Raw genomic sequence first — 27427 nt, forward strand, 5'->3', positions numbered from 1 at the left:
AGTAGTTTTTCTTGGGGCAATCTTTTCTTAAGCCAAGTATCTCTAAGGCTGAAATGATGTGTTACAAGTGCAAGCCTTTATTCTTTGTTTTCAAAATGAAAACATTTTCAGTGTTTTCAGATTTTGGATTGGATGCACACACCTGTTGATAGCGTCACCTAGAGACAAGTTATGAGACCTGTGAAATTTTGATTTAAGATGAATTGTTTTGTAGTCACTGTGGCTCCACAGCATAGCAAGTGACTGGGAGCAGCACTGCAGTGAGAGCATATATGAGAAGTACACTTTGGGATAGGCAGCCTATTTTAGCTTGTTTTGTTTGGGCTTATTTTCCTGTTGGGTTTTTTTTTTTTTTTTTTGGTGATGTTAGAATTGTATCCTGTGAAAATTATTATAGTTTTTTAGAATATGACCACAAATGGAGAATACAAAGCATAAAGCAGCTTCTTTAAGCCAGGGAATATCTGTTTTGATATAAATCATATCTTAGTAATAAATCTGTAAGAGAAAAATAAAAAATGTAATGCTTTTCGTCTGGCATTGGCAAGTCACTGGACATATTTGTACTTAATTTAACTTTCAGCATTTTGTAAAGGAGTGGTAAGCTGGACCATTTGTTTTAGTTTGCATGGTAGGCATGTAAAATTATGCTTTAGTTATGCTTCTCTAAAAATTTGTCTCCCGCATCTGTGGAATCTGCTTGTGAAAATAGTGACAAATATATTCTATACAAAGATCAAGGGAGGGTACTGCAGTAGTTTTGTTGCTCTATTTATTGTTTTGAGCGGAGCACTGGATCTGAGAGACTTTTAAAGTCATGGTAATGCTAATAGATTTTGAAAGGAAATGATTTAAAGGTTTGATCTGTACATTGTTATCTAAACTGCAATAATGCTCAAAGCATTGTTTTTTCCTGAGCAAATAACCACATTAAAGAAAAAATCCTAAAGCATGTATAGATAGGCTTGTCTGTGTGTTCATGAAGAAAAGAAGGAAGTGAACTGATTTCCTGACTTAAAAGCTTTTGAGAAGTATGCCTGGCCTCTGCTCATAACTCCTCTCAGTTTTGTGCCCTCAGGCTCCAAAGAGTGGTTAAAACTTACCGTTTTATGGGTAGCTTCTGTGTGGGTGAATTAGACGGATGAGGTAAATACACCTTTATGAATGGGACCAATGTTCCTTTGAAAGCTGCTTTATGCTTGTCCCTTGGTACCCCATCGGGGGGCTGGGACGTGAGAGGAACAGGGGAGAGTTGAGACATGTTCCCCATTGGAACCTCTGCCTGTCAGCTTTGTTCTGCGGGGAAATAAAAACCTGCTTCTCTACCCTAGAGAAATATCCTGCTGCTTAGTCTCCAGTGACAGCGTAGCTCAACTTTCCAGGGAAATGTGCTGCAGTAGGACTAGAGAGGATGCTGTGGTACCAGAGCATGGTGATGCTTCTTTTGCTTGCAAAATCCCAGATAGTAACCTCTGTGACTATCTTTGGTTTTTTTTTTTTTTTTTCCCTATAGCCCCCTAAATTTCCTGACGCATAGAGACACAGTCAGGATTATATAAAGTTCATCTTGCCATTTCTGGTAAAGCTCACTCCTCAGGTCGTAGACAATTAACTTATAAACATGAAGCTTTTCTTGCAAATTCACGAGTGTTTTCTTTTTTTGTTGTTTTTATTCTCCTTTGTGCTGTTCTGTCATGATGAGTGTTGTTAAGCAGGTAGGACACTGAGTTACTGCTTTGGTGAAGTAAATTATACACCTGGACTTTCTACGCTACTGCATGACTATGAGGGATTAAATTTATCTTTTGTATCTCTGTTTCCCAATCGATACCCTCATGCTAATGACAGTTAAGTTTTTGGAGTAAAAATTTGAAGTCTACAGATATAAAAGGATTATACATCTTTTATACGGCTCTTTTATGGCTCTATGTCACTAAAAAGTATCCTCCAAAATCTAGCAAAACTGCCATACTATTCTGACAGGAAAAAACATGCATATGTATGTGTGTATGTGTGTGTGTGTGTATATATATATATATAAACCTCCAGAATGCACGCTGTAGCTTTTGCAGGATATTGCAAATTCTAAACTTTCATTGAAAATAGAATAAAGTTCAAATTCTGCTTGCCTTACACATGTATGAAATGAACAGTTGTACTACGGTGACGTGCTGCCAAGATTTGAACAATGGGGTGTTTCAGAAATGTTCCTCCTCATCCAGTGATAAACTCTGTGTGGTGGCATGTGTGTGCACACAGAGATGAGAGGCACTGAGCAATATATGCCTTTGTTTTTACTTTTTAAACCAAAGTGGCTTTTTTAGAACCCAGAAACCAGGCAACCTGTTGTCACCCACTAGTGTTGTGTACTTTCTGTTCATCTAGGCACAATATGATGCCTGTGACTTTAATTGGTACTAACTTTACTAATATAAAAAGGCACAGTCAGAGGGTTAACAACGTATGCATTTGAGGATGCCAGAGGGACGTGTGTTACATGTTCTCGTATGCACAATGTATTGAAGTTGTTGCTTGATGTGATTAGAGGAGGAAAAGGACATTCAAAGTATTTTTATGACCTCTGTCTCAGTATATTTTTATAGTGTGAGTAGATTAGAAAAAATAAATCTTTGGCAATGAAGTTATTTCATGCATGTGATGTGAACACAGGGATTTTCAGACCCGCAGAGGATTCAGTACATCTTATCGTAGTCATAGAGACTTTGCTGCAATAGGCTCTACCTAAAGCTTTCTTTTGAAGAAAAATCTCCTATGAATAGAAGTAATAGACAATATTATCATTTTGTCAAATGTTGTAAAAATGGCAGCATTCATTGCAACATGTCCCAGAATAAACTTTTCAGTGAAGAATGACATTGCTTGTTCTTATTTTGCTTTGGTAGGTAAATTCCATGTGTAATTCAATTACTGTTGCTTTGATTCTCTCTCTCTCCCATCCAACATCTTGGCTCTGATGGACGTTTGTGACTAAGCCTGGCTACCCATAGCCAGCTGCAGTTTCAAAACTAGACAGCCTTGCTGGTATGGTATCATGCCTGAGATAATATGCCATGCTGAGGGCATACTCAGTGAGGCAGAGAAGCTCCTCAGGTACCAAACTTCAAAAGAATTAAAAGAACCGTGTCTGGATATCATGGGGGCAAATGGGCATTCAACTAACTGTGTCTAAACCAGGACAATTTTACTTGTCTACAGTCTAGGTCAGAGGTGGAACTATGATTTGAAAGCCCAGGTTTGGGAGAGCTGGGAAAGGCTATCCCTCATCACTGAAGAGAAGCTGTACCCAGAGGAAGAGGTATAGAATCATAGAATGGTTCAGGTTAGAAGGGACCTTAAAGATCATCTAGTTCCAACCCCCCTGCCATGGGCAGGGACACCTCCCTGCTCAAAGGGTTGCTCAAACCTCTGCTCAAACCAGGTTGCTCAAAGCCCCCTCCAGCCTGGCCTTGACCACCTCCAGGGATGGGGCAGCCGCAGCTTCTCTGGGCAACCTGTTCCAGTGCCTCACCACCCTCACAGGAAAGAATTTCTTACTAATATCTATTCTAAATCTCCCCTCTTTCGGTTTAAAACTGTTACCCCTCGTCCTATCACTCCATTCCCTGATAATGCAAACTCCTCCCCACAAGGCTGAGTTCTTCAGGGAAGAGGGAAACTTGAAAGAATCTGCAAGGTCTTTGGCCTTTGAAATTGTCTTAAATACCATGTAATTTTAGTAGACTAACCTGTGCTTTGGTTTGAAGCCTTAAGATCCTACATCCCAGCAGCAGCAAGCTACGACAGGCTTCTGGGGAAAAACTTTTGCAAGGTCCAGTCTGAGCTGGTTGTGTTGAATGCCATGAGTAGTTCTCAGATGGCTCTAATTCCGCTAGGGGTGGGTGACCTACATATGCACTTTCCTAGAGAGACCCACATTTCAAGAGAAGTGTACTCAGTGACTTGCCGGCGCTGAAGATGCATGGCTAATGCAGTAACTGAGGGGTACAATTCTTCATTTCAGTGAAAACCAATCAGAAGAAAATGAGATGAATGTTGTAACCTGTAACCTGTATGTCTATATTAACAATAGTTTCCTAATTTTGTCTTTTGAAGTTGATTTATTGTTTGGAGTAGAGCTATAACTTGTAGAATATACCTCATCTCTATTTTATCATGGGAAAGGAGAAATTACTATTATTTTGTAGCCTAGTTTTTTATAACTTAAGAAATTTGAAAGCAACTTGCAAATCAAAGCACCATTCAGGGTTATGGCTAGGAGGTTAAAAGACAAATCCTGGATTTCCTTAAGGGCAATTTAGGAAAATCATCTGGATACCGTATGACCTACTCCAGCATGTTCCCTGATAAAAATGTTTGTTACTTCTGTTGATGAAACTTCTTGGCTGTTGAATCAGTGCAACTCCCCAGATCAAAGTCCCAGATTATGGCCCAAAGAGGGAGGACCAAAAAGAACTAGCTGAAATGCCGGGTTAAATTTCCAGTTTAGTATCCTTTCCATATCATCCAGTAATCTTGGTGGCCTGTTTGGGAATCAGGAACCTCTTTGTTCCTGGATGTTGGGGTGCATAGCTGTGAGGGCTGTGACCAGATTTTCAAGGGTCCAGGAGCCTGGAGCAGCTTGCCAAGGTGACTCTTGGAGATTGCTTTCCCTTCACTTCCACAGCAAGGTTTGAAGGTTTGGGGCAGATTTTTTTCAAGTACCTCATTTTGAAATACCAAAATCTTTTAATGGCCATGCTATATCTTTAGTCCTATTTAGAAGTCCAAATCAGTTTATTGCACTTGCTGTCTGGTTTCTGATAGTGGCCATTACTAGATGCTGAGGAAGATGCTACAAAGTGTCTTGAAATGGCAATTGTGGAACTCTTCTGCTCACAGGTTACCTTCTGCCCTGGACCAGGCACATGGGGGCTTTCTGTTTTCTGAAAGATCCATAAAGTTACATGTTGTCTGTAAATTATATTAAAAAAAAAACCCAAATCCAAACTTGAAGCCTGAACAGCCTACAATAATTTTAAAATACTTTTGAAATGGTGAACAGCGTTCCCTCCTCTAGTGGAGCAGTGTACAGTGTTATTTTTATCTTTGCTGTACAGTATTTCTGCTTATGAAGAAAACCCTCTGAAGTTACCAGGTGTACAAAGTACACTGCCTGGGTAGTGCTTCTAAGCCTAAGCAGTTGCTGCATTTTGCCTGTTTCAGTGGTGGAACTGAAGCATAAACGCAGCATAAGTATTTTTTTCTGAATACTGAAATGAATGGATTAGGTCACTCTTTTACTTCCTTTGTGTTTCCTCCGTAAACTTTTAGAGATCTGAGTTTGCTGTAGTTGTTTGAATCAATTTTCTAAGAAAACATTTGTAGAACAAAATTTATTATAGTGGATGGAGGTTGCTTTTTTCCCCCCCCTCCTTATGATGTGGATTTTGCAAATAAGAGTTACTGTGGGGTTTATCTAACCACTTACTGCTAAGGAGCAGTGTTGCAATGTCTGATGGAGCATTTTAGGCATACAGAGAACTGTTTACAGTCAATCCAGAAGGGAACATGGCTGGAATAAATTTAAATAGTGAACACGGTTCTGGAAACCATTATGCAAAAAGGACTTTAGCAAATCTAATTATTTGAAATTGCAGTTTCATAAAACCTGAAAATGTGTTTAAGAAAGAGTAACTTAAAAGTGATAAATCTGTTTAATCAATTTGTAGTCTGGACGCATTTTTTACTATAGACAGTTTGCATTTTGTGGTAACTTCTGTGATTTTTTTTCTCCTGCAATATAGCTCTCAGGTAGCAGCCCATTTTTGCTCATGAGAATGTTCTTCTTTCTCTTATTTCAAAACATAAGATGAAAATGTACACGCTATTTTGGTTTAATCAGGCAGATTTAGTGATTTCTTTTTGCTTGTTTTGTCTCTGAGATATAATTAACTATAACTGGTAATGCAGAAGCCCAAGCTCAAAGAACTCAGTTACACTTCCCCAGTTGCTGCAGTCCAGGATGCAGCAGGTCTGATTGAGGATGGGACCAAACGGGATGGAGTCTGCATACTGCCATGGAGAGTGGCTGGTCCAGAGAGACCATGTGGAGACAGAGATTTTGCGGTGAAGATGATGTTTTCAGAGAATTAGATAATCAGTTGTTTTTTCATGTGCTACGTGGTGGATCTGCAGCAGCTGAGCGAGTGGTGGTGTGCTGCTGGAGCTTGGGTTTGGCCCTACCAGACATGTGAGTGGACAGCAGAGACCATCCCTTACCACCCCTCTTGCCTTTTGTGCTTACAGCCAGACAGTACGGGAAGCAGGGCAGAAGCATCTTGAAAGGGATGAGTGCCGCAGGATGCATTAAGGAAGGAAAGAGATTGAGCAGGGGAACAGAACAGAACAGAATAGACTATTTCAGTTGGAAGGGACCTACAATGATCATCTAGTCCAGCTGCCTGACCAATTCAGAGCTGAACAAAAGTTAAAGCATGTTATTTAGGGCATTATCCAAATGCCTTTTTAACACTGACAGGCTTGGGGCATTGACCACCTCTCTAGGAAGCTTGTTCCAGTGTTTGACCACCCTCTTGGTAAAGAAATGCTTCCTAACGTCCAGTCTGAACCTCCTTTGGCACAGCTTTGAACCATTCCCACGTGTCCTATCACTGGATCCCAGGGAAAAGAGCTGAGCACCTCCCTCTCCACTTCCCCTCCTCAGGAAGCTGTAGAGAGCCATGAGGTCACCCCTCAGCCTCCTTTTCTCCACACTAGACAAGCCCAAAGTCTTCAGCCGCTCCTCACAGAACATGCCTTCCAGCCCTTCCACCAGCTTTGTTGCCCTCCTCTGGACACATTCAAGGACCTTCACATCCTTCTTAAATTGTGGGGCTCAGAAGGGCACACAGTATTTAAGGTGAGGCTGCACTAACACTGAACACAGAAGGATAATCACCTCTTTTGACCAGCTGGTTATACTGTGTTTGATGCCCCCCAGGATGCAGATTGCCCTCTTGGCTACCAGAGCACGCTGTTGACTCCTATTGAGCCTGTTGTCAACTAGCACCCCCAGATCCCTTTCTTCAGTGCTGCTCTCCAGCCACTCCTCTCCCAGTTTATACTTGTACCTGGCATTACTCTGTCCTAGATGTAGAATCGTCATTTTGACTTGTTAAATTTCATCCCATTAATCATTGTTTAATGCTCCAATCTATCTGATCCCTCTGCAGGGCTTCCTGTCCCTCAAGAGAGTCAACGGCACCTCCCAGTTTGGTATCATCAGCAAACTTGTAATGGTGCATTCAACTTCTGCATCCAGATCGTTGATAAATATAGTAAAGAGAACTGGCCCCAGAATTGAACCCTGAGGAACACAGCTGGTGACTGGTCGCCAGCCAGATGTGGCCCCATTCACTACAACCCTTTGAGCTCTATACTTCAGCCAGTTCTTCACCAGTGCACCGTGAACCCATTCATCCCATAGTTGGACAACTTGTCCAGAAGGATGCTGTGAGGAACCTTACTAAAATCCAGAAAAAGCCTTACTAAAATCCAGAAAAATGACATCCACCACCTCCCCTTCATCCACTAGGCATGTGACCTTATCATAGGAGGATATCAAATTAGTTAAACAGCACTTTCCTTTTGTGAATCCATGCTGACTGTGCCTGTTGATTGCATTAGTCTTTAAATGCCTTTCAGCGGTACCCAGTATAATCTTCTCCATAATTTTTCCAGGAACTGAGGTTAGACTAACAGGTCTGTAGTTCCCTGGGTCTTCCCTCACGCCTTTTTTGTGGATTGGAATAACATTGGCTAGGTTCCATTCAGCAGGGACCTCCCCAGATTCCCAAGACCTTTGGTAGATGATCGAGAGGGGTCCTGCCATAAGATCTGCTAGCTCTTTCAGTACTCTGGGATGAATCCTATCAGGCCCCATGGACTTGTGAACATTCAGCTGATACAGCTGGTCCCTTACAAGAGAACAATCCTTGGAAGATGGCTATTGTCTTGATGTTGTGGTCAAGATAGTATGGCTCTTGTAAAAGGTGTCTGAATTTAAGGTTGTGATAACTGACCTTGGCTTAGTTCAAAAGTTGATTTGTGATTTGCAAAAGTAGAAAAGGAAAGGAGTGGAATTGTCGTGACTTAAAGGCAAGGGTACCGTTCAAAACCTGGAAAGAGCAGGATTCCTGAATCTCAGCACTCATTTCTTGTCAGCAAACAGACCAGATGTTTCTGTCTGCTCTTGCTGGTGTCTCACAACTATGCCTCTACTGGGAGAGGCAGAAAGGTTTCCTGTGTCCTAGGTCCCATTGCAGCTTGTCCCCATGCTAAGATGTAGTCTTTCCTTGCCTCTGTCTCTCCCTTGCTCCTGACAGCATTGGCAGGCAAGCCAAAGGGGAGCTGCGGTGTTTTCTCACACGTGCCCTGGTGTGGATGGCTGAAGGACCAGGACTGGAGACAGGACTCTGACGAGTACCTTGTAGAAGACACAGCAGATAGGAGCCTTCTATTGGTATCTCCTACTCTGTTATTCCGACTTATAAGGATTTTGCTCTCATCCAATGTTCAGACCATGATGATGTTGTAAAATGTGTGTCTGTGTGGTTGCACATGAGAAACGTATTTTCATTTTACTTGCTTTTTAAATTAGGAAATCTCTTAAAATAGCATTAAGATTTTAATTTAAAAGATCAAGTGTTCTGAATACGGCAGGAGTCTTGCAGGAAATATGGTACATTTGGTCTGCTGGTATCAGAATCTAAACCAGGGGCAAGTCCATGGCTACTCTGATAAAAACATAATTCTGTCAATCTATGAAATAGGAATATTTCATTTCTTGACCTTGATAATTCTTTTAAAGCCAGTATTAGTCCGATGGTAACTAAGTTGGAATGTTGTACTTTGTTCTTTGGTGTCTTACACAATTATTTGGTGTCTTACACAAAAGAGCTCTGAAGGTTTTAGGGTACAAAACTCCCTGCTTTAAAAAGCATCTTTTACTTTTGGGTTTTACATGTAAATAACTAATGAAATATTCATTTTATTGATGTATGACTCTGACTTTTTATTTCCTCAGCCATCATGTACGTAATGGGAGCGCTCGGTCCTGCAGCTGGATACTTGCTAGGAGGACTTCTTATTGGTTTCTATGTTGATCCTAGGACAACTGTTTATATTGATCAGAGTGATCCCCGATTCATTGGAAACTGGTAAGCATCAAGCATTTTTCAAAACTACTTTCTAAATTGTGGGTGGGGAATTGAGACAGGTTGGGAAATCCTATCTCTTGAGGGCTTGTTTAAGGTTGTAGAAGGAGGCCAAGGAAGAGGAGGTTTCTGTCGACTACACACTAGCCTCTGACAGAGAGGGAACGCTTGCCACAGAAGCAAATGGGCACATTGCATGGAAAACCTTCTGCTTTTGGCTGCTCCAGGACAGTCTTTGACTATGGTGGGTGTTGACTAACAGTGCTCGGCACAGGGATGGCAGGACAGAATATCCGTGTTGCAGGAGGCCATCGAGGATCACTCTTTTGCCCAGGGCTGAGCCCCTCCAGCTGGAACGTGGATTAATCCCTTCTTTGGTTTTCCAGAGCAGGCAGCACGAAACGCTGACTCTGCTGCCCAGATGAGAAATGGTAGACTGTGTTTACCCTGGTCGAGGAGAAGAAGGTAGGATGGGGTTAGAATGGCCTTCCTAGTGTTGTTTCTCAGGGTGATGGCTTGTGTTTAGGCAGCAGATGATGTAAACCATCATATTAGTCTCTAGTAAATAGTAGGCTTTCAGCAGTGCTGAGATGTAACAGCCATAATTGTTAGCTGATGTCTTTGCGCAGCCTTTGATATATGGGCTTCTTGGAAATGTCTCTTTGAGGAAGCAGGTCTTGAGGAGGCTCTAACGGGCTTTTCTCAGATAATTCATAAATCTGCCTTGAAATTTTTGTGCAAGCCCAGAAAAGACTTAAGTTCATTATCCCAGGAGGAGACCTGTACTTTCGGTGTGTAGGGTGCAGTGTCAGTTCTCGTGCACTGGATTTGTTTTTGTCACTGTGCCATCGCAGTCAGATCGTATCCGTTTCTGTTTATCCTGCAGTGATCTCTCCTGACAGCTTGATGTGAAAAATTCCCTCTTTGGAGTGTTCTTAAGCCTTTGAAGATTTATCGCTGCTTTATTTGTCTTACTTAGTGCAAGAGCACTGCTGCACAGGACTGTCTAGCTGAATTTTCAGTGAGAGAAAGGCAAACCTGAGTGCTCAGTTAACCTATGACCCTGGGATTAATGACTCTCTGTGCTTTCATGTATGTACTGACTTATCTCACAGAAAAGATTTGTCATGTGAATGTGCTGCAGTGTTAAAAACATGCTTTGGCTATTCTTCAATAAAAGATTAGAAATCAAAGCAAAATATTATACATTCTTTGTAAAACTCATGTTTCATGTGTTTTTAAGGACATGTCAGAACTGGTAGTCAGCATCTGCTCAGTACTTCTCAACAGAAATCATAAACTGGCCCATAAATATATTTAATAATTGGAATCAGTGGGGCTGTATGAATGTGGGGTAAGCTTTACTTGTGACTTTATCTATAGTGCAGCCACTGATGTAGCTGCCTTATAGCGTGGGCATATCTGTGTTTTAACTTAAACAGCTCGGCTGAAGGTAAAATAACCAAAGCAGCACGGACACATCAGTTTGCTGCTTCTTGGGCTGTTTGCACCAAGCTCTGTTCTAGAGCAGATGGGCAGCCACTGCTGCTTGTTTAAAGCTAACTTGGATACATGTGCATTGTTGACATAGGCAAATGCATCAGAGATCAGGCAAAAAAATGCCTGTCCTTGCTCATGGATTACAAGTTTAACTGTCCTCCCTCAAAAGAGTGAGTGGCAGGGATGGGTGCCCAGTGCCAGGGGTGGATCCCTGGCATCCTACAGGAATGCTGTAACCACTGAGCTCCATGGCAAGAGTTGTGAGAAGTCACTTCTTACAACCATTTCTGTTGGGCAGGCTTTTAGAACATCTACTGCACCTTGCAAGCAAAATAGGGAAAAGAGCCTAGTTTGGGCATTTGGAAGATTTTATGTCACATTGCTAAATGCTTTTTATGTATCATCTCCAATGTTTAATGTCACCTGAAGAAAGTATCTTGGTGTTACTTTGTGTGTCAACAGAAGTGATGCAAATACGATTGAAGCAAGGGCAGGAAATCAGCTATCATAGGATCTCAGCAGGCGAGTCATATTCTAGCCAGCATAGAAAAGTAAAAGTCATTTGGTTTCCTTTCTCCATCATGTTGATTAAATCTGTAGCGACTGGCTTTCCCTGAAGGGTGTTCCAGGCCCTTGTATTACTTTTTCTTTTTTGGCTCTTTCAATTTTTTGTCTCTTTAATGTCTAAGAAGTGTCCCCGGCTACGAAATCTCTGGTAATTTGTTTCACAATCTGTGGTGGCCTCTCATAAAAGTTCGGTGGTGTTCATAGCATCTGCACCTCATTCTCTTTTCTCTTTCTGAAGCTTTGTCTACCCATTAAAGTGAAGACTCTGACGGTATGAGGATTGGTCCTGCGTCCCTTGCTGCTCACTGGCTGCCCAGTTGCAGAGGGCTCTGAAAGTGTAGACTTTCATTCCACTGAAGTCTATTTTCTGGGACTGTGACATTTTCTCCTTGGAGGGAAGTGCCGCATAGCCAAGATTATTTTTATTTATGTAATCTAACAATTTGAAATATAAGAGCAGTCTAGCACTTTAGCTGACACGCTTTTTAAAAGTAGGTTGCAGTTGAGAGGAGTTAATGGGCAGTCGTATTTGAGATTTCTCAGCCTCGTCTCCTTTGAAGTGACTTTGATTCTCATCTTTCTTTTATTAGTGCTGTAAGGTTTCTAACATAACTTATTGCAGGGACCCAGTGGAAAAATTCTGTTATTAAAGGAGGTAATGATTACAGACAAAACAGTAAATACAACAACAGTGATATAAAAAATTACAAAAATTACAGTAAAGCCTATTTTTTCACTTAAGCTGTTCCTTTCTAAGATGTATACTGCATATAGGCAGGAAAGGTAAGTGAGTTTATCTTTTGTGAAACCTGATAAAAAAAGTAAGTAGTTATTTCTCAGGGATGTTTCTGATCTGATTTTTCCTTGAGTTTCACAGAACTCGTGTTTGTGCTCCTGGGTTTTGCACACCTGGGCTTTCTGTAGGTGCTCTGGGCTACATTGCAGCACAGCTGTCGATGCCAGCCCATCAAATGTTTAAAACTGTTTTTTATTCAACTGTGATAACTGTAGGGATATCTGTTAGAAATCATCCATCATGTTGTTGTCTTTGAGAACTGTTAATCTGCTGTATAGGGATCTCATTAGTTGTGGAGTAGCCCTTGGCGGTCTGTCAGGTGCTTTGAATCAAATTTTCTTTTGCTGACACTTTTTTGAGTGTTTGCCTATTTCTGAATCTGTTTAATACTTGGATCTTCCCATATAGTCTTTCATTGGCATTCCACACAAGAAGTTTAAAGGAATTCCTCCAGCGCTGTCTGGTCCTTCCTTAGCTTTAATTGCTTTTATTTGAGGTCCTAAGGCTTGTTTAGATGCCTTTGAGGTATTCTGCTGCATATTTTCTTTGACAGACAGAAAATCAAGGGTGTTTTAATTAATACAGATCCTGTTCTTACCTCTCATTTCCCATCGTAGGTGTCCTTATTATTTTTGATATTGTCTTTTGCCTGTTTTCCAATTCTTTGATATTTCTCCAAGAAGATGTGAAGCATAGATGGTGCAGATAATTGCATCCAGTGCTGCATTTGTGACATCTCCAGCACTCGGTGTGCTACCGTAATGGTCCCTTTGGATTTGAATTTCATCTCGTGCTACATCACAGGCCCCCCGTCTCCTTCACTGTTTCCTGCTGAGTGGGTGGTTTCAGATTTCTGTGTATTATTGCCACTGATGGTTTCTTTGATCACTGCCTTTGCAGCTTCTGCCTTTGAGATCCTGTAAGGGATGTTACTACATTTTTATACAGTCTACCGATTTATTCCCTGTCTGATAGCGCTGACTAATCCTCCTAAAAGTCTGCTTTCTAATCCGTGTATGTTATCAGCTAAAATGAATGAATAGAGGATTTTCTGTTTGCGTAATATCAAAACTAGTCAAAACTTTCAGTCTCTTAGATTTGCCTCCCAAAAGCTTCCTGTACAATCTTTCTAACAAAAATGGTGGTAGACATGGCTGTTTGTTGTGTGTTTGCCTTTGCATAATCATTTACCACACAAACCATTACACATGCCTATGAATTTGCCTTCATTTAAAAATACAGTTTGCAATATTTTTGCATTACAAATATGAGGCCAAATGTTTTTGTTTCTTGTGCAAGTAATCCTGTCTACTCAATGTATGTTTAAAGTTTGAACAACTATATAATTAGTAGCTTCCTGTTGTAGCTACTGATGTAAAATGTAAAAATTATTCTTGTATTGGGTTTGCATGGCAAGGTTTTGGTAGTGGGGGGACCTATAGGTGTGTTTCCTGTGAGAAGTTGCTAGAAGCTTCCCCTGTGTCCAATAGAGCCAATGCCAGCCGGCTCCAAGATAGACCCACCACTGACCAAGGCTGAGGCCATCAGTGACAGTGGTGACACCTCTGTCAGAACATATTTAAGAAGCTGAAAAAAACCCCAACTGTGCAACACCAGCAGTAGTCGGGAGAGAGAGAGGAGTGAGAATGTATGAGAGAATCAACTCTGCAGACACCAGCGTTGGTAAAGAAGGAGGGGGAGGAGGTGCTCCAGGTGCTGGAACAGAGATTCCTCTGCAGCCCATGGAGGATGCCATGCCGGAGCAGGTGAATGCGCCTGAAGGAGGCAGTGACCCTGTGGAGGGCCCACGCTGGAGCAGGCTCCTAGCAGGACTTGTGGCCCTGTGGAGAGAGGAGCTCACACTGGAGCAAGTTTGTTGGCCGGACCTATGAGCCATGGGGGACCTGCGCTGGAGCAATCTGTTCCTGAATGTCCGCACCCCATGGAAAGGACCCACGCTTGAGCAGTTTGTGAAGAACTGCAGCCCGTGGGAAGGACCTATGCTGGAGCAGTTTGTGGAGGACTGTCTCCTGTGGGAGGGACCCCCTGCTGGAGCAGGAGAAGAGTGTGAGGAGTCCTCCCCATGATAAGGAAGGAGCATCAGAGACAAAGTGTGATGAACTGACTGCAACTCCCATTCCCTGTTCCCCTATGCCGCTCAGTGGGAGGAGGTAGGGAAATTGGGAGTGAAGTTAAGCCCAGGGAGAAGGGAGGGGTGGGAGGAAGGTGTTTTAAGATTTGTTTTTTATTTTCTTACTTTTATTCTCTCTGATTTGATTGTCGATAAGTTAAATTCATTTTCCCCAAGTCGAGTCTAGCTTGCCCATGATGGTAATTGCTGAGTGATCTCCCTGTCCTAATCTTGCCCCATGAACCTTTTGTTATATTTTCTGTCCCCTGTCCAGTGAGGAGGGGAGTGATAGAGCAGCTGTGGTGGTCACCTGGTGTCCAGCCGGGACCAATCCCCCACAGTTCTGTAAATTGTGATTTGAAGGCAAAGAGCTTCAGTCTTTCATTGTCACAGGTTGATATTGCAGTAATGTGGTTGACTTCACTGAAACTTCCAAACACTAGTGTGGATTAGTGTGGTGGGTTGACCTTGGCTGGATGCTGGGTGCCCACCAAGGTTCTCTCGCGCTCCCCCTCCTCATCAGGACAGGGGGAGAAAATACGATGTAAAGCTTGTGGGTCGAGATAAGGACAGGGAGATCACTCACCAATTACCATCATGGACAAAACAGACTTAACTTAGGGAAATTAATTTAATTTATTGCCAATTAATAACAGAGTAGGATAGTAAGAATTAAAAACAAAACTACAAACGCTTTCTGCCCTGTCCTCCCTTTTAAGGCTCAACTTCACTCCTGACTCTTTACTTCCTCCACCCTGAGTGGTGCTGGAGGATGGGGAATGGGGGCTGCAGTCAGTTCATAACACTTTGTCTCTGCTGCTCCTTCCTCCTCATGCTCTTCCCCTGCTCTAGTGTGGGGTCCCCCCCAGGGGAGACAGTCTTTCATTAACTGCTCTAGCATGTGTCCTTTCCATGCGGTGCAGTCCTTCAAGAACAGACTGCTCCAGCGTGGGTCCCCCATGGGTCACAGGTCCTGCTAGAAAACCTGCTCCTGCGTGGGCTTCTCTCCGCAGGCTTCCTGGCCGGAGCCTTCTCCAGCACAGGCTCTCCATGGGCTGCAGGGTGGATATCTGCTCCTCCGTGGGCTGCAGGGGAGTAACCTGCATTACCATGGTCTTATCCTGGGCCTGCAGGGGACTTTCTGCTCCAGCATCTGGAGCACCCCCTCCTCCTTCTTCTCTCACCTTGGTGTCTGGAAGGCTGCTTCTTTCACATTTTCTCACTCCTGTCACACAGCTGCTGTCCAACGTTTTTTAAGCTTTCATAAATAAGTTACCACAGAGGTGCCACCAGCATCGCTGGTGGGCTTAGCTTTGGGCAGTGGTGGATCTGTTTTGGAGCTGGCAGGATCTGGCTCTGCCCAACATAGTGGCAGCTCATGGTGTCTTCTCACAGAAGCACCCCTGCAGCCCCCACCCTGTTACCAAAACCTTGCCACATAAACCCAGTACAATTAGATTAGTATATAGTGAAAACTGCACTTTCAGTACATGGGAGGAACTCTAGGGGTGAATTCTGGGGTTGTCCTTCTTTATGGAAGCATCTATGTGAGTTTATCCATGTTTACCTGTAGTCTTTCATTGCAAGATGAACTTAGAGGAGAGATTATGTGATCTGATGCTCTACTATCAGCTTTCTGACTGCAGAAGGTTAACTCTAGAGTACTTTCTAGTAAGGCCCTTTTGACCATCTGTGTTGCTGTGGTGAAGTTCATTAAGCTGCTTAGCCTCAGGGAGGATAACAGTATGACTGTGATCTGAAGAACACTTTTCTGGCATCCCATACATTGCCCCTTCTGTGGGTAAGTCCCTAGACATCCCGTGTGAGCCAAGGGATCATTGAAGGGTTGTTTATATCCCGTTCTTATAAGACAGAGGGAGAGAAGAGGGAATTCTTTGTGAAGGGATATTTCAGGTTGTGGTCACAGAGCAGAGCTGCAAAGTTTTAGGCATAAACCCTGGCATGAACTGCAACACAGTTGTTTACAGTCAGGCTTAGGGAGCTCTTCATTGGGAAGGGAGAGAATCAGATGGTCAGGGCAGTGAGAGGTAGGCACTGGAACGCAGAACAGATTTAGCCCTGATATATCCATCTAGACATTTTGTCTTCTCATGCCATGCATAACCTTTTTCATGTTCTCCAGAGGAATACTGTATTGCTTTACTGGGAATTATCCAAGAAAGGCAAAGTAAAAGTGAGTATCTACTTCTCAGCACTTGGTAATGAATAATTACCAAAAGTGAAAATTTACGGGAGCTCAAAGCTGACACTATTTCATAATATTTGTTGGGTTCTGGATAAATCTCTTTGCCAATAGACAAGCCAACAGAAACATCTTGTAATTGAGGGCTTTAGTGCAGGGAAGGCTCTCCCCCTCTCCAGTCCTTTACTCTTAATGTCAATGTTCTATATTGTGCAAATAGGTCTCTCCAGCCAGTACAGCCTGTAATAATCACTTTGGCTTTTTTTATTTTGTGTAATGTGTTGGCTTTCATTTCTGTTCCTGTCTCCTGGCATTAGGTGGAGTGGATTTCTCCTTTGTGCCATTGCAATGCTCCTTGTGATATTTCCCATGTTTACCTTTCCGAAAAAGCTCCCTCCTCGACATAAAAAAAAGAAAAAGAAAAAGAAGATGAACTCTGATGATGTTTCAAGTGATGATGAAGTCATGAAAGAGAAAACAAATAGCAAAATACAAGCAGACAGTGCAGTTCCTGCCTCTATGGGATTTGGAAAGAATGTTAAAGGTGAAGCTTGTTTTTAATTTTTAAATGTTTAAAATTTTGTACACAGGGTCATCTAGGATTTTATGAGTGTAATTAAAGGTAGAGTTTTGACATCTGGTATTTAATATTAGTTTTGCTATTGAGATTTTAATAGATGGTCATCCTCTAAAATTACAAAATGCGGTGATGAGTGTTAAGACATCCATTTACTTAAATTGTTGAAGTGTTTAATGTGCACCTGTAACAAACAGGTAGCCTATTTCCTATAGTTATTGGACCTTTAATGTCAGACATATTTGTGCACCTTGCAGTTTCTAACTGTCACACTTTATTTAAGCTGTCCTTCATAGAATAAAGTGCTCTTCTAAAATACATGTGAAACAAGTAAAAAGAATCCTAGTATGTGGGTTCAATTACATTCATGCATTTGGGTAAGTTAATTGAGAAAGATTATTTGTTTCATATGCCTTTCCTAGCTATTTTGTACTGCAAGCTATTTATTTTCAGAAGGCTATGACAAATGAAACCTGTGCTAATTTTGAAACAAGAGGAGATCAAAAGATTGACAAGTAATAGAGATTTTTATTTTATTCAAGAAGCAAACCATTAATGTGAAATCTAACAGTAAGTAGTAATCATTGATAAAATGCCATAGGAAGAAGGGCAGTGTTGTTAAAACTTAATTAATGTGAACAAAGCATATACACGTGGAGTTGACAATATAGGCTTAACAGTGTGATAGTATTGCATAGTATAGGACAAGAAGGAAAGTGCCTTAATTCCGTTGTGTTGTCAATGCTGTTGTGTCCTCCTGGATTCCATGACACGAATTCTGGTCGTGCCATTTTGTCGTTGCCTGATGAATGCAACTGGACCAGGAGAAACCATGAAATGTCATTTGTACCATTAGATGTAATTCAAACTCAAAACTTCTAAGTGTTTGTTTGTTGACATGAACATTAGTATTACTTTTTCATTAGATATTAGTCCAGGATATAATGATTGGCAGATTTTTTAATGACACACTTATGATCACTCTTTTTATTGAGTGGACAAGGCTTAGAAAACCAGTGTGCTGGTTTTAGACTAAAACCAGTGTAATTTTAAATAATGTTTACCCACATGCATATTGATTTGCTCTACATTGCATTTACATCTGTACTCTTAGGGTACCTAAAAGTTACTGTTATTTTCTATGGAAGTAAAGAAAAAACAGAAGACTGGGATTTGCTTCTGGTGATTTTATTAGCTTACAAAACAGCATCTTAATCAAAGCACAGAGCAAGCAAGGTAAACCTGCAATATCGGATCTTTCAGAACCGTGTTCTCCCTTTGTTTGCAAAGTACCTAAGAAAGTGATGGAAAAGCAAGAAAAGCGTGTTGTCTACTTCCTTCTTTGAAGACTGTTCCCCATATTTGTGAGTCCCCGTACGTAGTGTTTTCTCCTAAATCCATAAAGTTAGCTGTGGGTTTTTTTGGCCTTAAAACCTACTGGCCTCTGATAAGCAAAAGTAGTTCAGGGATACTCCTGTCAAGGTTTTCTCACTAACTTAGGATAGTGGGAAAGGGGACTTCAGTCTTTGCTGGGCTTCTCCTTCGTCATTGTGGGCAATGAAACAGCAGAGGGACTGCTTCATCCTGTAGGCGTGCCTGGAAAAGGTACAGATGTTCAGACAAACTCTATGTCTGGATGAGTTTGCTGATGATGGTTCTCTGTTTCTGTACAGAATCTCACCTTCCAGGTCATGTTATGTCACTACAGGCACAGCAGATACACAGAAAACAAGTATACTCTTAGGAGAATGTTTTCTAGTACTTTTTTTCACAGAAATTAAAATTACTGTATATCTCATTTTAGCATGTATTTTATAATATATATGTGCCTAAATGTGTACCATACCTTCTACAAAATCCCGTATTAATATATTAGCGGAGCCACCAAATTAGAGCTTCTCATAATCAAAACTTTTCATTTTCTCTAGAGGAGAAACTTCACCACGTGGAACAGTGAAAAGCAGCATTGTATTCCGCATGTCAGAAAGATACCAAGCGGGTTGAGATAGCGCAGAGAAAAGTATTTTGCTATAAGCTGATAATAGCTTTCCCATTAGGTGTCATTTACCCTAGCAAAGAGAGCCTGCAGCAGGAATGCACTATCATTTAATTATTTTTCAAGTTTAAGTGAGCTTTATGGAATGAGATCATGCCTCAAGCTTCTCAGTTGAGGTAATTTAGTTTATAATGGGAAAGAAAAAAGGATCACATGTGTCTAAGTCATTTAGCATTGCTTCTTCTGAGATGCAATGTACATTTTATGCTTCCCATTGAATTTCGGGGCTTCATCTTTTTATAGCACGATGGGCAGAAACTCCACTTAGGCAGTAGCTGGGAGACCGATGATTTAGTAGGTCATGTCTTCTGTTCTGTACTAATAAATATCAGTGATGTTGTAGTCTGCCATGACAGAGGTCAGTGCCATTAAATCTGTAAAATCTGTGCAGCTTTGGTAAGGAAAGTCTCATGGAAGAAGCTGCTTGTTTTGATCTTCTGATATGATGTTGTCTTACCTGGGAAGCCTGGCAAAATGATTCTTGTCCTGCTGTAACTCGTCGTGATTCAATTAGTTCTCTAGGTGATAAAGGAACTGAAAAGGTATGACAGGAGAGGGATGGGGTCTTGCAATTGCTACCAGTATAGCAAAACTGGCTCTGGCTGCAAACGTCCAACTTCAATGACCTGAGCTTTATTTTGGCCCATGGTAGAGCTGGGATCAGATAAAAATGCAGATACGCGCCTTTGCTTTTTCTCATGTTTCAAGACGCAAGGGCTTGGAATTCAGTCTTTTCCTATTTGTGTTGCAAGTAAACAAAGTAAGAGGGAGATTGCTTCTTATGCAGGTATCAAAAGTATTAAATAAAACATTAAATAGGTCATGGGAGGAAGAAAATTGGATGCAGTTTATTGGGAGAAATAGAGGTAGTGTAGATAACATAAGCTAGAGGAGATTTATAATGAAGAAGCCACAGTTCAATCCCATACATGCAGATAAATCATGAACCTGAGCAGACAAAACCACTGTTTTCATTTATTACGTGGATACCCTTAGGGTTTTGTGCCGTGGAAATTGTATCTGCAGTCCCTTTTACTTACCACTATAATGAAACTTGCTGTGCAACTGGATAAAGGAGCAGTGTAAAGAAAACCGATGTATATATTACCTAAAATGTACTGATCTAATCTGAAGGGTGATAATTAATTGCTTGTATTTTGTAGTCTTTGGTTTTCTTTTTAATGTTTTGAGTTTTGTCCCTATGTGCAGTCCTTTCTTAAATGTGGAGTATTCCTGTCTGCCTTTTCACATCTACCAGCTGTCGCATGCCCTTTCCAGTCAGTCCCTGCCAGGGATGGAGGCAGGATAATAATGCTTGTCAGGGCATCAGCAAAGGTAAAAGAAGCTCCTGAGGGGCTCATGGCTGTAGGGTAAGACCACTGAAGTGCTCCCCCATCACAGGATCCGGACTGGAGTTTCAGCAGTACCTGAAGATCAGTTGGCAGGGATCGGAAGAGGAGGAGGAGGAGGAGGCAGTGGTCTGTGTGCAGGGGCGCTTGGTGAGCACAGTAAATGTCAAAGAGTTCAGCAGACCGTGGGCTGGAGATCCTGCTATGCCACTGACCTTGAGCGAGTCGCTCCCCCCTCGCCCTTTCTGAGGCCATCTTGCAGAGCTCAAAATAGAAGAGATTGGCATGGCCCCATGCAGTGATGAGCAGTGCTAGCGGGAGCCTTGTGGAGCTGCTCTAAATCAAGTTAACAAAAGTAATAATCAGATCAAACTCGCTCCCAGCCTCCCTACTCTTGATGGGGTATTAGGGGCTGTTCAATGGTCTGGCCACCACCTAAGTACTTAAGTCCAGTTTTGGGCGCCTCACCACAAAAAAGGTACTGGAGCGGGTCCAGAGGAGGGCAGCAAAGCTGGTGAGGGGTCTGGAGAATAAGTCCTATGAGGAGCAGCTGAGGGAACTGGGGTTGTTCAGCCTGAAGAAAAGGAGGCTGAGGGGAGACCTTATCGCTCTCTACAGCTACCTGAAAGGAGGTTGTAGCCAGGTGGGCGTCGGTCTCTTCTCCCAGGTAACAGGCAATAGGACAAGAGCAAATGGCCTCAAGTTGGACCAGGGGAGGTTTAGACTGGATATTAGGACAAATTTTTACACTGAAAGGGTTATTAAACATTGGAACCAGCTGCCCAGGGCAATGGCTGAGTCACCATCCCTGGAGGTATTTAAAAGACGGGTAGATGTGGTGCTTAGGGACATGGTTTAGTGATGGTTTTTGTCGGAGTTAGGTTGGTGGTTGGACTAGATGATCTGAAAGGTCCCTTCCAACCTAGGCAATTCTATGATTCTATAATTCTATGTCCTGAAAATGCTTGAGGAATTGAGTTGAATGAGGTTTAAATGGTATGTGAGTAGATTGAAATGAAATGAAATACATGGCAAAATATTATTCTAGAATTTAGTGATTAGCTCCATGCAGAATATATTTGAAGTACTCGTGTGCGACTGAAAATGCTCATTTCCATTCTGATAAACAAACCAGAAATCCTGTCTCAAATCTTGACCCTGCCTTGTACTGCGCGAGAGCAGAAGCTGCCCCTGAGACCTCAGTGTGGATGCAGCCTCCTTCAAAGCTGGAGACCTAGATAGTACTGTCCAGGCACGGAACACCATCAGAAAGGAGGTCTTTTGTCTGATATCTGCGTCACCCTAACAAGGGCTTTCCTGATGGGCTACAAGAGGACAGTGCTGTAGACTGGGATGGTTTATTCCCCTGGTTGTATTCGTTGCACAATCCTGGGCTAGATGCACAGGAGCAGGGATAAAAGAAAATAAATTAAATTATGAAAAAGGAGATGAAGTCAATATTATTTGAGTTTTTATTGAAATTCTGTTTACAGTGCTTTAAGAGTTTTGCTCAGAGCAGTATTTACGAATATTTGTATTGCTCGTGTATTTTTCTTATGCTTTTCCCTCACCATGAGTCAAGCCGTTGTCCAGCACGCTAGTGAAAGAAAATGAATGCTGACTAGGGAAAAAATATTGTCAAAGACATGAAAGGAAGAAAATTGTCAGTAGAATAGCAAACCAGTCAGCAAGACAGGTTTCAATTTACTCTTAGTTACATATTAGGTTATTTTAAAAAAAAAAAAAAAAAAAGGAAGAGGATGTTTAAGATTTGAATTACTGTCCAGAAGAGTAAACATGTTTGCAGACATACTAAAAGATCATTTCAGTTTTAGGAACGTAACCGGTAGAGATGTATTTTTTCAAATGACAGAATGAGGGAAACTGCAAGTTCTTAAAGGTTTGTTTCTGATGCACGCTTGCAAAAACAAGAGATGTTTTTTGAAGACCTCCTAAAAATCAGAACCTGACAGGTTTCATAATGGCCTTGAAAACAAATCCTAGGCCTGTGCTACTTACACAAAAATAATGTGACACCAAAATGTTTTAAATGCATGATTGATTATGTAGTACAAAGGATCCTTGAAATTTTTAGCATTCTTGCTTTTTACTAGAATTAGTGTGGCTGAAAGATATAGTGCCATTTTACTGTAGATTTTTAAATTCAGAAGTGTAAAAGAGATTCTGCCACACAGGATTTGACTATAATCGTAGGTGGAAATCAGGGAAAAACTAATTTTGAATATGTATTTTTATTTGCAAATTTCTTTACTATATAGCAACTTTTCCTTGTATGCCAGACAGTTGTGCTTTATAAGTCACAAGGAGCTTCAGCCCTCAACTGCTGCAAGTGGTATGTATCAGTGCAGCAAGCAGGAATAATCTCTCTTTATTTCATGACAAAAATTACAGTAATCAGCAGAGCTTTTCCCTGAAGAATCCTTCACACGGGTGTAAGAGAACTTGTGCTTATTCCAAGACACTGAGTTTTATCTATTTATCAGTAGAAATCCAATTTGAAAATACTAATTAGGTTTGAAATTAATAATGACCTTTAAACTGAGTGCTGAGATTAGATACAAGTAGGAGTTGACAGAAAGTACAGCTCTACATCTGAACACCAGAGCAAAATGTTCGTTAGCTCTGCAGTTCTTTACCTGAGTAGTTCTTCAGTATCTTTAGATCAAAAATTCTAAACCACACACTTCCCTGAAGCTCAGTTTTACCTGGAAGACCAAAACTTTACCAGATGTGTTATTTGGACGAGGCCCTTTAAAATAATGGATTTAGCAAAGATCTTGGACTCAGCCCTTGTCCAATGACTTCCAGTTCATTTCTACAAAGAGCACTTTGTTCATCATCCTAATAAAATGATGTTTCCCTCTGTGATGTCCAGTCTTCTGAAAGTTACTCTCTTACTATTTTCTTCCACATGTTTTCAGCACAGGTGAGCAGCTGCCACCAAATAGCTCAGTTTCCAGCAGGGCCGATCCTGGCACCCCTCTTTCTGTTTGCTGACTCCTTTCTCACGGTGGCAGCAGCACAATCATCGCCACTTGCTCCTGTTGCAGGGGGAGACGCGCTCAATCCTGTGCCCCGTGCCCAGGAAAATCCCAGGGAACAGCCCCACTGCATCCCTATGGCAACCTTTTTCTTAAACTGTGCTATCTAGCCCCATGAAAGGCTTTGCAAAAGCTGGGTTAGAGCATCTTGGTTTCTTTTTGCATCTAAGCCCCCATCAGCTAACCCAACCCAACCCAAGGCAACCCAAAAATAGACACAAAGCTGAAGCTGATGAAGTTTGAGGGCTGACATCTGATGGTATTGTATATCTTTCATTTTTTTCCTCTCTTTCATTTCCTTTTGAACAATGAGATAAATTTTGATTTAGCTGTATTTTGAACATACAGCATATTTGCCACTAAATACTATTTTATCTTTGTACATGCTACTATAATGTAGTTACTGAGGTGGACAGTTGCATTACAGTTTCCCCATATTCATGTTGATATTATATGGTCTCATACTCCAGTTATCTTGTTTCTTTCTGTTCTTCTATTGCAAACAGTGCCACATTTTTTTTTAAAAAAAGCTGTAGGTGGTAAAAAACATTAAGATTCAAATATATGAGTGCTTCTTAATATGATTTATTCATTACTTATTTCCACCAAATTTTGTATTTAACATTGAATATGTTTCTTCATTGAGGCAGCAAGAGAGCATTTGACTACATTAAAATTATAAACCCTGTACTCATAATGAATGCAGTATAGATTTTGACGACTGGCATAAGCTAAGACTGGGTGCAGTCAGATATCTTAGGTGCTAATTAGCAGCCTGACAAGTTCTGACAAGACGAGAGTCTAAATTCTGTTTGCTTTTATACAGATAACCTACTGGAGTCAATGGAGAAAGTGAGACAGATTTTCGACTTGACATCTTTTAACATCAATAAAATTCTCACTCAGGAGTTCTTACTCAACGTATTTCTAATGGGCGCTCTTGTCATTGAATTCAATGGGCTTTGATACAAGCAGCTTTCAATTTCTGTACAAAGCAAAAAGCAAATGAAAAGAACCCAAACCATAGTAGGTTAGATAGAATACTTGAACAGAAAGACTGATCTCAGTGGAAGAGCCAAGGAAATAAAGACATATTGAAAATCACACCATCTAATCTGAAAAAATTAAGTCTTGAATAGAGTTATCATTATCTTGTGATGATACTTTGACCTTACTACAGGACTGAATTAGAAGCATTGAAGTGTTTCTTTTAACTACAGTGCTGAGTGTCATGGGGTTTTTTATATTTAATTTGAGGATAAATGCAATGTCTATGAATACTTTTTCAATTTAAGTTAATGATGTGCTCTCATTTTTAATTGCTTTTATCCCTACCGAGAATATGAGTTGTATGTAAGGTATGTTGAAATTCATTGATATCATTGACATCATTTTGTCAGTATGCTTTGTCTGCATCTATTGTAAATACTTCTAAATTGTGTAAAAAAATGTTTAATTAAAAATCTTTTGGTTTCCGTTTCAAACTGAAGTAGTATTATCCCAGCTTTCCAGGCGTGGTCCTTGAAGGAGAGAGTTACAGGGGGAGTACGTGATCTGTTTTCCTCCTGTGGAGTGCAAAACTCAGTACTGTCAGTTCAGCAGTGTGATACGCGTTATCTCATAGAAAATTTCAAAATAAGACATGAGAATAATTCCCAAACCACTACATTTTATTGCTGTTTTTTCTCTCCTTTATAGTGTTACAATGTAGACCCTATTTTTTCAGAGGGTTTTGTTAAAACAGACCTCAGCTGTGTTTGTGAAAAGTGGGACTGCAGCCCCGGGGCGGTGCAGTGAGATAGGGCAAGAGCAGGCAGCGAAGGCTGCAATCCCAAATATGCGCTCTCCCTTCCGCCTAGCAAATGTAGCCGGATGCTAGCAAGCCATTATTGCCAGGCCATCTCAAAGAAAATCAATTTGTTTTGTTTCAGTTTGCTTTCGTTTCTCGCTCATTATTTATAACATTCGTTTGTCATTTTTGTCATTTTATAGAGCTTCCAAGAGCAGCTGTCAGGATCTTAAGCAACATGACATTCCTTTTTGTGAGTTTGTCATACACAGCTGAGAGTGCCATTGTCACAGCTTTTATTACCTTCATTCCCAAGTTCATCGAGTCACAGTTTGGCATCCCAGCTTCCAATGCCAGCATCTACACTGGTAAGGCATTGCCACGTAGTGTAATGTTGAAAGGGTTGGGGTTCTTTGACTAATGAAGTGAATCAATGTAGGAATGAACCAAAAACGTGCTTGTCAGAACAGGTGATTGGATCCAGCCTTGTGTGTTTGCTTAGATATTCAGGCTGTTCTTTGATGTTTGCTATATGTGTTTAGTAAAACGTGAACCCATTTATATTGTTAAAGGGCTGGTTTTTTTTACATAAGCCTAGACAGACATGTTAATGGTCTTCAGGGAGGAAAAATGCAACAAAAACAAGCTAGAAAACCCACAGGCATTACTGCGGTTTGTGTGCCTTAAAAGATCTTTTAAAGCTGTTCTTATTTTATGTGAATTTTACTTCGTCTTTGATCTTTAAAATATACTAATCTTTCTTTTTCCCCAGTGATGAGTTGTTTATCTGTCCCATCCTTCAGTTATCTCTCCCCTCCAGGCTGGTGGTTTTCTCCTTATTTACTTATTAACATTGAGCGCACAACGATCTAGTCTAGTCAGGAGAGCTCCCCAAATCCTCTCCCACCTGCCATTGCACATCTGAGGCCCCCCTTTTGCAGGAGTGGCACTTCCCCTGCTGCTCTAGCAATGTCCAACTTCTAACAGAGCTACAAACCACAAAATTTTAAGCTTCGTACTGCTCTACAGGAGGGAGAGATATGAATTTCCATAGGCAAAGGGGCCAAAACGTTGTGCAGAATTGGGGCCCATGTCATGCTGATCATCTCCCTTCTCTCCTAGCTGCATTGAAGACACTTGTCTTTATAAGCATCTTTTTGACTTCTCCATAATGCTTCCCATATAAAATAGCTGCTAATTGCTAGGCAGGTTAGTTCTTTGCTCACCCATGCTTCCAGATATCGCACCTGAGAAGGAGTGATGAAGTGGAGAGTGAGTTGTTGGAACAGGGGTGAAGTATGGGGTGAAGATGCCCAGGGGCATCAGTCAAGGAAAAGACAGGAAGTAGTAGAAGAGAGAGAGACAAAGACACAGACACCTCACAAGGGAATCACTTGTCACCTGTGGTGGCTGGAAGAAAAGCAAGGAGTCTTTCTAGGGCTCGGAGGGGAAATATCAGAGAAGCACCATGTGCTGACTTCTGTTTGAGAACTTGCTGGGATGAGATTTTCTTCAGGCCATGAAATCCCTGTGTTCTGTATATGAGGAGGAAACATGGACTGATGGGGCCGTGATTCTATCTGAAGCTTAGGGTAGCTACACACGCATAGGAGTTTTGCTGTAATGAGTCTTGATGGGATTTCTTCTCCATAACTAGCTTCATTCTCAGTATAAATCAGAAAAATTCTTGCCAGGCGAAACATTCAACAGTCAGTACATCAAAAGAGGAAAAAATGACATGACCCTATCCACGGTGTGAAGCTATTAACACCTGTTGTTTTCCCTGTTATAAATTGCTTGATAAAGACTATTATAATAAACCAGAAGAAGAAGAAGAAGAAATAGCTGGATGTGCAACACAGACAAGTGAGCACTGCTTCTGCAACCCCAAAGTCTAAACTTAGCATTAAAGTCAACAGTTGTTATTAATTTTTTAAATTCTTTCTGTAGAAAAAATGGGAAAAGGAAACTTGGAGATTCTGTATTAGATTGCTACTAGATTGCTACAAACTTCTGGTTAGCAAACGGAGGGCTTACATGTTATTTATATTGCTACATCTGTAATTCATATGTACATTGCCATCTGAGTACATGTGGTTGCTGAATCTCTTTATGTTGCTGATGTAATTTTTTTATTGGTCATTTTCCATCTCAATGCATAAGCAGGGATTCTTTATTCAAG

The 27427-nt window shown here is 41.2% G+C and overlaps 1 protein-coding gene across 1 annotated transcript in view; it reads left to right on the plus strand.

Moving 5' to 3' along the window:
• SLCO5A1 (solute carrier organic anion transporter family member 5A1) overlaps nucleotides 1–27427 on the plus strand; it is an 85243-nt gene that overhangs the window by 25392 nt on the left and 32424 nt on the right. Inside the window, exons 2-4 of the mRNA XM_054192560.1 lie at nucleotides 9086–9218; nucleotides 16730–16956; nucleotides 25449–25613. Coding sequence (XP_054048535.1) covers nucleotides 9086–9218; nucleotides 16730–16956; nucleotides 25449–25613 — 525 coding nt within the window. The remainder of the gene's footprint in view (nucleotides 1–9085; nucleotides 9219–16729; nucleotides 16957–25448; nucleotides 25614–27427) is intronic.

The sequence above is a fragment of the Rissa tridactyla genome, chromosome 2 (assembly GCF_028500815.1).
Source record: "Rissa tridactyla isolate bRisTri1 chromosome 2, bRisTri1.patW.cur.20221130, whole genome shotgun sequence".
Lineage (NCBI taxonomy): Eukaryota > Metazoa > Chordata > Aves > Charadriiformes > Laridae > Rissa > Rissa tridactyla.